The following is a 12,925-nucleotide window of genomic DNA, read 5'->3' on the forward strand; positions in this document are numbered from 1 at the left end:
GAAGAAAGCTGGAAAGTTATGCTCAATTTCTGAGTAGAAATTTTGCTAATCTCTGACAGACTCTAGAGCTGTCCATGTACACAGGACTCCAAGCAGCCTAGTAAGGGCTGAAAGAGCAAGAGAGCTGACCTGTGACACTCTCACTCATGGGAGAGCTGGTAACGAGGTCAGCCTCTGCATTTTCATGAAGTCTGATTATTAACTCCACATAGACAATGAGATGTTAAAGATGTGTGTTATCTCCTCTGGCCACAGAGAATTTCTTTTCTGGTCAGGCTTCAGGATTTTCCTCTCCTTCCATACACCCTCATAGGTTCTCACCATGTAGATCCCAATGTGCTCAAATTACATGCTTGACGTTTCTTATTCCTACATTCCTGTACTTGTACCCTCTCTCCATCTAATTTAATTTCTCTACCCTGTTGGCAAGCTCAAGTATAGGAGAAAGCACCTAGAAAAGACGCCAGTACTTTACTTTCCAGAAAGGAAGAGACATTAGTGTCCAGAAACACTAACTCTCAAGAGTTTGTGGTATATGGTATCAAGGAAAACTAAAGAGTATGAGGAGAAAGAAACCACAGGAGATCAGTTTGATGGCTTCCCTGAGGTTCACAAGATGGCTCAGGTGGTAGATAGCAAATCAAGTCGCAGCTGAGATACCATTCCATCAGGCCAGAGGTCTCCTGCTGCAAAGTAGACAGGCAGCAGGTAGTGATCAGAGCAGAGATAAATATAGGAGAGATGGGGGAACTTGAGGATGGGTGCACTGTGGACGGGGCAGTGAAACAGAGTTCCTGGAAGGTAAAGAAGGGCGAACCTTGATTCTGCCCTTTGGGAGTTGTGTAGGCTAAGACAAGTCACATGACTTCTAGACCTCAGGCTCTTCAATGAGGGGCGAGAGTGTCTATCCTTTAGATGATTTGTGCAATCCAAGAAAGCAGTACCTGCAACATGGTCTGGTTCTCAACCTGTGGGTCACAAACCCTTTGGGAACAGCATATCAGATATTCACATTATGATTCCTAATAGCAGCAAAATTACAATTATGACAAAACAATTCTATGGTGTGGGAGGGGTCCCCCACCATGAGGAACTGTGTTAAAGGGTCACAGGCTTAGAAAGGTGAGAGCTGCTCATCTGGAGCTATGGAGTACTCAGAATTACATACTATGAAATCCAAGTCTCAGTGTCCTCAAACCACACACAAAGCCACAGTAGGGGCAAATAACCAGGAAGAGAAACACTATGACTATTTAGATGTGGCAGAACCAATGGAGGGAAACAATGAGGTAAGATAAATAATTTTTATAGGAAACAATTTAAATTTTGCATGAAATTGCTACTAAATTCCGATGGACCATTCACATTTCATTTCTGGGAAGGCTGATGCTTCAGGCGTCTGAGGAGGAGATACGAAGGACTCAATGGGAAACAGACAACAGACTTTCCTTGTGGATAATAACTGGCCCCCAGATGATGGTACCAAGGTACCTACTGGCATGAAGACTAAGAAAATGTTGGTGAGACACTGTCTTTGAAACTGGGAATTACTTTAAAAAGTGCATAGTACTTTCTACCATTAAGTCAATACAAGCACTAGATTCAAAGCTTGCCAAGTGGAACAAATGGAGTACCACAAAGGGCTACAACACTGCTTTAAGACATTGTGTATCTGGGCAGTGGTGGTGCATGCCTTTAATCCCAGCAGGTGGATCTCTGAGTTCAAGGCCAGCCTGGTCTACAGAGCAAGTTCCAGGACAGCCTACACACAGAAACCATGTCTCCAACCCGCCCCCTCATCCAAAAGAAAAAAAAAAGGACATTGTGTAGCTGTTCCAGTACCAGTAGCAAGAAAGTCTTGCCTTAAAATTATATTAAATTCCAACATTTGTACCTCGTAACTTTGGATCTGAAAAAAACTTTGCTGTTACTACTGCCTACCAGGCTGACACCATGTTGTCTATACTTGCACAAGGAAGGTTTTGATAAACTGTCTCATTTCATCCTAAACAAACAAACAAAAAACAAAACAGAAAAAAAAAAAAAAAACAGTATGGGGCAGTATCTGTGATTCTGCTCCTACAGAAAAACTAAGTGACTTGTCACAGCTTAAGTATTTACTGAAAATTTGCATCCTCACTCCTCTAGTCACCCCCTTACCTCAATTAAGCTAGCACTATGAAGCAGCCTCACAGGCCAAGGGAAGTTGGCAGTGAATTCCTGAGGTGTCTTGTGGGTATGACACCAAGACACAATATGGAAAAACTTAAGAACTTTTTGCCTGCAGCTATCAGGCTAAGTTGCAGTGCAGACCAAAAAGACTCTTCCAAAGGCAAGAGCTGATACAGCGGAGCACAGACTTGTACAACATAAAGCTACACAAAGACTCCAAAGCCCAACCATAAGTCATAGACACAGCCCAAATCCCCAGTAGCCTCAAGATGGAACCAAGGCTCTGGATAAAGCATGACTTTATAGAGTAGGCTCCCAGCCTGTATGAAGTCACTTCTGTAGACTCCACTTTGTCATCAATATCCACATCTATGCCCCACTGTCTGAGATTAATGGGGCCAGAGAAAGAAAATGTAGCATACTTAAGACTGTCAAGAAAACAAATAGCCCACAGCAAACACCCTGAAAGTGGAGGGTGCTGTCATGCCTTCTAACACTCACTGTGCAAGACATGAGGAGCTCTGCAACATCTGCCTTCCTTTAACCTTAACATCAACTGAGTGCTCTCTGGTCTGAAAAGAAAGCACCTTAGCACCTGCTAGCCATGCAATATCAAGGTAGTAGGACTTGCTAACACCAATGGCCTCTGATGGCCTAGTTGCAGCCTATGCTCAGGTCAAGTACTTATAACCACAGTTTTCTGTTTGTTTGTTTGGGGGGGAGGGGAGAAGTTGAGACAGGGTTTCTCTGTATGGTTCTGGCTGTCCTAGAACTCAGAGATCTACCTCCCTCTGCTTCCTGAGTGCTGGGATTAAAGTCTCAAACCACCACCGCCCAGGCTAATTACAATTTTAATCTTTTAGTTTACAAACAATCTGGGACAATGCTGACTCCCTCGGCAAGGGCAGCAATAACAACTTATGGCATAATGCTAAGGTAACACAAAGTGCTCAATAACTGTCACTTTTTGATGCTGTGACCATGAAGTTCACTACAGAGGCCAGACCCTAAATATCAACACATACTTTTTGAAGAGCTCAGTGACAGACAGCAGCTCAGAACACACACACCTCCTTACTCAGTGGGTACTTGGTCTTTACAACACAGAAGTCCTGGTAAATTGTTTTACATATCACTTACATCCTCTTACTTTGTGTGAATAGGGACTGCTCAGAAATAAGTGATAGTTTCCAAAGGTTAAAAAACAGAACAAAACCTGAAAGAACAACTAATGTCACTAAAATCAAATTCTGCTCACTGCTGGGAGCAGTACAGATGGTATGTTCACTTTAAAAAACTGTCAATATCAACCTGTGCAGAGCACACGTACATCCTCAAGCTTGTGAGCATACACAGCATAGCCTCTTGGTCAAACACTGCTGTGTTCATGAGGTACTAGTCTTTCAGCCCCCAAATGAAAAGTACCCCAACTTCCACCATAAACAAGATGGTCAAATTAACAATGGTGCATTCAAAAACAGGACTCTACACATCAGTGACAATGGCATGGGGGAGGGGACAAGACTACCAGAATACCACAGATGACCACACAGCTAAGCTTTAAGCAAAAGAGGCCACCCATAAACTTTATGTGCTTATTGATTCCCTGAATATGAAGGTTAAAGCAGGCAGAAGCAGCCACTGCTAGAACAGTAGCAGGGAAGGGCAGCTCTGGTGGCGCTCTAGACTGTGAATCTTTGGACACGTGTTCTCAGTCATGTCCAATTTGTGAAAATGCACTGATCACTGTTCAAGTCAGTGTTGGTGTGTTTACTCTATCAATAAAATGCATGGGTGCAAAGCAGTTATGGTACAAAGCTAGACTGGTAGTTTCACTTGTCTATTGCCCTCACTATCTACAAAGGACTTGAGGAACTTGAGTCAAGCACAGTCACAGATGCTCTTTATTACGTGGAACAGATGCTTCATTCCAAGATGTCATTGCTAGAAAATGCTCATTTTGAGTAGAAGCTCCAAAACCTATTTATTATGGTTCCTTGGCACAGGAAGGATTTTTCTAATACAAATGTTTAATGCATATTATATCTGCCAGTCATAAAACAACAACAAATTGCTGGGAGCATATGAGAAATTTTACTGACCACATTAAAACACTGCCATTGAGGAACTGTTCATACTTTATAGAAATGCCAAAAACAGCTAATCTCATTCTGCATCTCCATGGGTTTACCCCATGAGCATGGAAAAGGACACAAAGAATATAGCTTCCTTGGATCGCAGAGGCCCACTCAAGAAAGTCTGGCCAAAACACCTTGCTAAGCCTTGGGCTAACAAGCACCCGTAGGTACCCTTTCTTAGCTCTCACAGTCACAGAGAATGCACAGGTCAGTTATGGACAATGCAGTGATGAATCTGCTCAAAGGGTTGATTTCTCAGTGTAGCGAAGGGCTACCTGCTTCTTTAATAAAGCCTTGGATGTAATAAAAATGAAGCAAACCTCAACAACAGAACTTATTTAATTATTGTGGCACATTGCTCATGGAAAATACAAGCAATAAACTGTATTATAAAGTACACACTATACATGCTTTATGTTGGCCATACTATAAATGTTCCAAAGGTGAAGTCCAACTCACTGCAGATGTGCTCATTGCATACAAGATAGCCATGACTACAGTAGAAGCACGTGTGCACTGTGCTCCTGGTGGAAGGTGAGTATGACGATCCCTGTCCTCAAGGAGCCTCAGTCTAGTAGGAAGGAGACATACTAGACTGTGAGCTCCTCGAGGGCAGGAAAGCGCTCCATCATCTGTGCCCCATGCCCAGCATCTGAGCAGTGCAGGTGCAGCTGGCTGGAGCACGGCTAACCCAAGAGAGCTATGAGGACTTGAAGAACAGGCTGAGAAGTCACAGAAGGGCCAGGGACAGAAGCCAAGAAAAAAGAGAGGGCTCTGCAGGTAGAAGAGACATTTCATGTGTATAGAGAATTTGGTCTTGGTGAGAGGAAGGGATCAAGAAAGATATTCTCAGGCCCTAAATGTATCCTTTCAGCTTTTGCCTGGACACAAAAGGTCACAAGAAGTCAGAGGAAGGTGCTTGACTAGGAAGCAGCAGTACTTTCCTAGAAAGTTACACTAAGCCAGTTAGTGCAAGATAGATGAAAAGGAGCTTTGGACATGGGACAGAAGCTGGCTTAGAGAAGGCACAGCTCTGTTTCTTGGACAGTATGATGTCTTGTAGGCAACTTACAGTGGAAATTTGGGACTTGTGAGAAGCAGGACAAGCCCAAAGCTATAGATGGAGGGGGAGGCAGAGTCCATGAGTAGACTAGACAGTGGGAAATAGCAGACAGCACAGAGGAGGGGGGGGGGCAGGGAGGGAACTGGCCAGGCTAAGTACAGGAGGTGGAATATCATATCTGTAAGGAAAGGAGACAGTGGGTAGTCAGAAGGCAGAAACATCAGGCTAGTAAAGTCAGCAAAGAAGTGGGTACAGAGCGGGCAACGGATCTCCCATCAGAAAGCGGAAGATTTCAAGACCAGGATCTGTCAAGATTGAAAAGAAGTTGAGCAAAAAGCAACCAGCCAAACAAACACAACTGTTGAGCAAAGCAGCTGTAACAGGGACAACACAGACTAGACAGGTGGAAGGAAGCTGTCACAGGGTGGGGAATCATACCCAGGGCTGTGAGTTGAGGGGACCAAGACAGTAAGTGGTCTTGTGAGATGGGGCCTCACTGCACTAAACGAGACACCTGCCACTATTTCTTCAGTGGGCTATTGAGCTCTCTAAGTTGAGGATACAAATGCTCTTGGCAAACACTGCTCACTGTACAAAGTGCCTACTTCTCCTATGGGGCCTGACCTCCCTGACACACTCCCACAAGGAGCCTCCCTCAAAGACTGAACTTCTAAGGACCTACAGCAATGGCAAAGAAGGTAGTTAGATGAACATTCTGGTCTATGATAGTTGGAGATGTTTTTGAAAAAATACATCAAGTAAATAAAGAACTCAAACTCAGGGAAGTCCCCTAAATGTGAGAGGTGACAGCACATACTAAGCCAAGTGCTATTTGTGTGGTCAAGCTGCACATGCCTGCAAATTATATTAAACCACAGTCTTATCAAAGTGCTAGTAGCTCCATCCAAACAGACTCAACAAACTTCTTTTTTAGTCACTCAGTGCCCAGTTCTAACTCTAGCACTGAGCTGTAGAAATGAGTAGGACATGGTGAGTCATGCTAGGGACACAGACATGTCATCAGGCAGTCAGTCTGCAGATGCTTCTTTGAGGCAGTCTCAGCACAAATCTGGTTACTGTGTGAGTTTCCAGGGGCATGGAGACTCCTAGAGACCTGGTGCCTACCAGCTCCTGGCACAAAATTCCAGAACAAACAATAGATGTTTTAAATACAGCAGCAGCAGATCTCAAAGGTGTCAAAGTAAGAGCTCTCTCTTGGGGAGGTGCGGTTGGTGACGGAGGTTTATTGGAGGAGGGAACATCTCAGCTAGATTCTGAAGACAGAACAGGAGGTAATCAAGTAGCAAAGGGAGACCAAGAATACAACATGTGAAAAGGTCTTGAGCCACAGCAGGAGAATCAGAAAACAGTCAGATGTAGCTGGTGCACAAAGTGCCAGGGAGGGACTGTGTGAGACGAGATTGGAAATGCACGTTGGGTCAAAATAATGACAGGTTTGATAAAGCCCTGCTAAGTCAGAAGCTAGGGGAGGGTAAGAGCTGAAGAGCTCTAATAAACTAACAAGACACACAAATCAAATTCCAAAGTATCTGTGTCCAGAAGAAGCAGTTCCAGCTTAGAGACAGCCATCTCCGAGCTAGGACTGCAGAAGAGAAGCAGCAAACCTGCCCCCGCCCCGGCCCTCGCCGCCCCACTCCTACCTGAGCTGAGCTTTAAGTTCAGTAAACCTGGGCCGCCTGCTGGGGTCATAGGCCCAGCATTTCGTCATAAGGCTGTAGAGGGTGGGAGGACAATTTGGAGGCATTGGTAATCTTTCCCCATTCTCAATTCGACCGATCACATCATTGTTCTTCACTCCTTGAAAAGGCTTCACGCCATGCATCAGTATCTCCCACATACACACACCTGTGGAGTGGGAACGAAAACAGTGCAGTGAGCTCAGCACCCAAAGAAAAAGGTCCAGGCTACAGGGACCAGATAGGCAGCTGGCAGATCTGGGCAACTCGCCTAAAAGATGGTGGCATTCAGTTAGCGCCCAAGCATAGAAGGATAGCAACTAGTTCATATGGCATGAAGAACAACATAAGAGTCAGAACTTTCTTAGTGGCTTATTTCTGAAAATTCTGGATTGGCAAGTAGTCCACCAGCTACTGCACTATAAAAAACAAACAAACAAACAAACAAACCAAACAAAACAAAAAAACAAAAAACCCACAAAACCCACAGAAAACACCCCCAGTGGTTTTTTTTAAGACCTGTCCCACCACTAACTCAGGACCATACTGATTTTAACTATAGTCACTTAACAAAGAAGGCCTATGTTTAAGTCTTGAGCTCAAGAAAGCTTAGATTCCTCACCAAGGTGCAAATGGGTATTATTATCTTGTTTACATAACATCATCTCATCTAAAGGTCATGACTAGACCTCAGAAGGTGCACCTACTCTCTAACCCTGGGAATCAAGATGATGATCTTTTTATTCACCAAAGAACTTATCTTCTAAAAAGTGAACAAACCTAACAGCGCTGACACTAACAACGGTGGCATGAGATATTGACATAATACAGAGTAGTGGGGTGCAGGTCATTTTTAGCATCCCACCAATGCCACTCTGTAGTCTAGCCCTCCTGACATCTTGTACTTTCTGGATAGGCCAATTCTAAGGAGCCTTCTCTGTGTCTCACACAGGGAAGTTATGATTCTTTTACATCTACTTCTAAGCTCAAGCACATGTTTACAAATGATGCCCTGGGAGGAGGGTACAGACTGGGCAGAGTGAAGTTGGTCTCTAAGGAGACAAGTAATATTATGTGTTCACTGTAACCAGATTCTGAAATTGGCCCCAAATTTAGTTCACAGAAATAAAGTTCTAAAGAGTCCCTGACAAAAATAACATGCTGCTACAGAGTTGTTTCTCACTGGGGACCAAGACAGTATTATCAGCAAGTTCCAAGACAGTCCAGGGCTATACACTCGAAAAACCAAAAATCCAAAATAGCTAAAAAACAAATCTATGATGCCACTGATTATAAACAGTAAACACTACTCTTTTATATGACAAAATGGAAAAACACTGCCAGTGTAGCTATGAGATAATCTTTTCTTACTATTTAAATTTTATTCTTAGCAAAAGAACACTTTAAAAACAATCATACATTGAAAGTAACAATACAACTTAAACTGACAAAGTCTACATGAAGACAGAAAGTACAGCTGCATTAAAATGTCTTGCCAGGCGGTGGTGGTGCATGCCTTTAATCCCAGCACTCAGGAGGCAGAGCCAGGCAGATCTCTATAAGTTAGAGGCCAGCCTGGTCTACAGAGCGAGATCCAGGACAGGCACCAAAACTACACAGAGAAACCCTGCCTTGAAAAACTAAAAAGTCCCAATGAATACCAACTCTAAAATCTTAAGCTATTCCAAAAATGCTAAAATGTGCAGAAATGGGCAGTTAAATTATGAAGCAGAGTCCCCTGAGGAGATGAGCATCTTGCCTTGTGGTTTGCACAGCCAAGTCCAACTTGTATCTGCACTGACTGAACCCAGAGCCTTGCTAACCCTGCCAAAGAACGAAATGGATTCACAACAATAGCACCGAGACAGAAGAAAAAGTAAGAATGCTTATTTGATATCTATGAAGTTAATTTTATTTATAGAAGTTTAATAAACTTAGTTATATTTCTCCTCTAGAACAGTTTCACACTTTACAGAGACTACCCACAAGAGCCACAGGTGAGTATCAGTGACAAAAAGAAAAGCAGAGTACAGAGAGACACCTGCTATGTGAAGCTTCCTGAAAAGGGGTACATTAAGTTAGATGGGGTCCAGCTGGAGAAGAGGGTGTAAGAATGAGGTATTCCTGGCACAAAGACCAACATCAGGAAAGACGGTCCTGGAGACAGTATGAAGAGTCAGTCAATAAATCATAGACAGTGGTAAGTAGACCACACTTTCAATACAATACAGCCCACAAAGCAAGGAGGGAGGGGGTGTGTTTAAAGGCAAGTCACAGGAGATGAAGGGCCAGCTCCTAAGCCTGGAGACAGGCAGCTTCAGGGCAAGAGACAGAAGTACAGTTGCTCTGGGCCAGCAGTGTCTCTCAGAGCCAGAGAAGAACCTACATACTGGGAACAGTTGGAGAGCATGGCAGAGAATAGGAAGAGGGAAACGAGCAGCTGTTCCTTCTGGGGAAGGCAGAAAAGAGCAGGAGCATGACAAGAGACCACACTGATTACAGAGGATGCTGCAACAGCTTCTGACCAAGAGATGCTCATTTTCAAGAGATGATGCTAGCTTTATTTTGCATAATATAGCAAAGTTTATTTAAAAAAAAAAATACTCACCAAACATCCACACGTCACTAGCTGAGGTAAAACGTCGAAAATTGATTGACTCTGGAGCCATCCATTTAATAGGCAATTTTCCTTTGGAAGCTAGAAGATTAATTTTAGAAAATTGAGTACTTAACAGAGCTAACCAAGATTTTCAGCATCAAAAGAAAAAAGTATCAGCTCTGACCCACAAGCATCCATTTCTTTGGGAAACTGACTCATTTACTTGGTGCTTTGAGAGTTGAGAAGAGGCTAGCATGGGGTAAGGACAGAAAACTTGAATGAGGAAGAATCTGTGAATGGTGGTAACAACACACAGCCCATTACACAGGGCCTCATAGTATACTGGAGTTCATTCACCTGCAGTTGGGATCCTTGCTCTACAAAAGCCCCATGTACAGAATATACATTCTGGGTTGGGGATTTAGCTCAGTGGTAGAATGCTTGCCTAGCAAGCGCAAGGCCCTGGGTTTGATCCTCAGTTCTAAAATATATATATACATCTAAAATATATACATACATATATATACACACACACTCACATTCCACTCCTATTGGGCAAGTTGTGCTCTTCTGAGCTGGCCCAGATACAGACCCTGTGCTCCCAGGAAATACATATAAACACATCTTGCCGAGATTAACCCTTAAATCCTAAAGTAAATCGTGTTCAGGGGTTCTGTTCCTTATAAAGAGGGCTCAAACCCACTGCCTGGGGTTATTCTAATAGAAGCTGGAGTTATGCTCTGCCTCCTGACAGAGTCCTCTGGCTCAGAAAGACCTCAGACCTCAGATGGAAATGGACAGCCTGGGAAAGCTCAAAGTTTTTACTGCCCTGTGCATGCCACGAATGCCTACAAAATCATCTCAAAGACTAATGTGGAGTTATAAACTTCAGCAAAGAGGTGAACGAATAAAGCTGGAATCAATGGAGGATCAGGATTGATGACACCTTCATCAATATGTGCAGAGCAGGAAGAAGCAGCGGATGAAAAACAAATGTATCAAAGCAACCCTGAAAACATCCTTTCCTATGAGAGGTGAGGCACAACCTCACTAATTCTCCAGTTGCTGAATTGAACACAGAGTACCTCTCCTCAAGGGACTCTCATTCTTGAAGGCAGGCGAAGAAGCACAGTCAGATGTGGTACCAGGAGTAACAGATGAAGACTAGGTCAACTGTCCCATAAAGAGAGGAGAGAGACGATGGGGAGCACAGGACGGGCAGGGCACAGAGGAGGTAGGAACAAGCACAAGGGTTAAAGGTCTTCATCTGTAAGCAGCAAGCCTCTCTGTAGACTTCAATTCTCAGAAAGGGAGCATTCTGACAAGTCCCAAATCTTTAGGGGTTATATACACTGACCACTCTAAGAAATTTGTATGGATTTGACAGCTAACTATCTTAAATGTCCACATGATGTAAAATCTTGGTCCTCATACAAAGGAGTTTAGTTTTATAGTGAAATTTTAGGACTCAGACTAGTTAAGATTTGAACTGGACATGAAATGTATTTTAAAATAATGAAAAATGTAGTTTAAAAACCATCAAACTATTTTCTTATGTTAAAGGATCACTGTCAAAATGCAAACAGTGCATGAAGTGTCAGGTCTACTTGGTAGAGAACTCTAATCTGAACTGAAGGGAGTTGGGGTTAGTGAGAGCTGAGAATCAGACCAGAGCCTCCCATATGCTAGAGAGGCAGCCCATCACTGAGCTGCATTAGCATTTGAGGTTTGGTGTGAACCCAGGTCTTATTTCTCTGGCATCACTGCCATGAGGCAACTGCTGTGTCATTCTGGGAGCTGTGTGATCAGTTCTACACCTGTTCATTCTTGTCAGCAAGTTATGAATAATGAGTTTCTCTATATCTCTGTCCCCACTAGGTATTGGTACTACTTTTTAGCAATTCTGATGAGTGTGCAGTCCTATCTCATGGGGCTTGAACTTTCATTTTCCTAGTGGTTAAGACCACGAACAATCTTTGTGTACTCACCTGCCACCCATCTAGTCTCTCTAGTCTACTATGTATACTCAAGAGTTTTGCTCAGGTTTGAAATGCCTTGTTTACATTTTAGAGCTCTTCCTATCTTCTATCTGTCACACATATGCATAGCAAATATGTTCTCCTGCTCCGTACTTTGTTATTCATCCTTTGCAGAACAAACATGGTAAATTTCAACATGGTTGGATCTACCAAGTTTATCTTTTAATACATCTTGGTTTTGGTGGCATGTGTATAGACCTCTGCTTAACTCCAGATCCCAGAGAGTTACTATGTTGTTTCTTCTAAATTTTATAGTTGCATGCCTTCATAACTAAGTCTTAGGCTGTTCTGAGTTATTTTGAGGTGAGGTCTGGGTTAAGATTGTCCCAAAGTTCCAAGCACCACTGTCTGACAAGGTCATCCTTTCTCTACTAAACTGGCCTTGGACTTCAGTAAAACACATTCTGACACACCTTGCATTGGTGTGTTTGTTTACACCTGTAATCACAGCATATGGGACGCTGAAGCACAAGGATTACAAGTCCAGGCTACAAAATGAGACCCTGTCAAAAACCAACTCTCCCCAAACAAAATCCAAAAATCAATGATTCATAGCCTATTTCCCAGTAGTTGCCCTTGTTTCTCACCTTTATAGTAAGTACTGTCTTCCATATATCGGGATAATCCGAAGTCTCCTAATTTTACACAATCATTTGAGGACACCAGAACATTTCGAGCAGCAATGTCCCTGATAAAGAAAAATTGAAGACAGTAAGCACAACAACAACAAATCCCATCAACTCATGATTACTACATACAGATATATAGGTAGGTTATTTGGAAAGATGGCTTATACATAACATGAAGAGATTCATAAATTGTTGCACTTCTTATATATTTCTTCTAGAGGATATTTACAAGAATGAGTTGATGATCCTTATGAATAATGACAAGAAATACTTTCTCAAACACTGAAAATACTCATCACCTTGATAAACTTACACAGTGATGGCATTATACTGACAAGCAGTAGACACATGGTCAGTATAACTGGAGATCTCCATAAACAGAATTCCCTGCAAGCATTTTTTCTGAATAATTTTTATGATGCAATCTGCTGTAATACTGGACATCAAAACAGTAACTCGCTGTGATCCTTAGAAAACACATTATAGGGACATTCACTTGTGTTCCAACCCAAAGCTGCAAATTCTAAGTAGCATTCTGAAGGATGACAACAAACGTTACTCACAATATTTAAACATTCTGCAAGGTCT

General features: G+C 42.8%; 1 protein-coding gene across 15 annotated transcripts in view; it reads right to left on the minus strand.

Annotated features, from left to right (window-relative positions):
- Ptk2 (protein tyrosine kinase 2) overlaps positions 1-12,925 on the minus strand; it is a 225,119-nt gene that overhangs the window by 39,732 nt on the left and 172,462 nt on the right. For all 15 annotated transcript variants that reach the window (XM_036208358.1, XM_036208351.1, XM_036208359.1 and 12 more), the window contains 3 exons: positions 12,296-12,396; positions 9,679-9,768; positions 7,035-7,239 (listed from right to left, as the gene is read on the minus strand). In XM_036208358.1, coding sequence (XP_036064251.1) covers positions 7,035-7,239; positions 9,679-9,768; positions 12,296-12,396 — 396 coding nt within the window. The remainder of the gene's footprint in view (positions 1-7,034; positions 7,240-9,678; positions 9,769-12,295; positions 12,397-12,925) is intronic.

This window comes from Onychomys torridus, chromosome 16, assembly GCF_903995425.1.
Source record: "Onychomys torridus chromosome 16, mOncTor1.1, whole genome shotgun sequence".
NCBI lineage: Eukaryota > Metazoa > Chordata > Mammalia > Rodentia > Cricetidae > Onychomys > Onychomys torridus.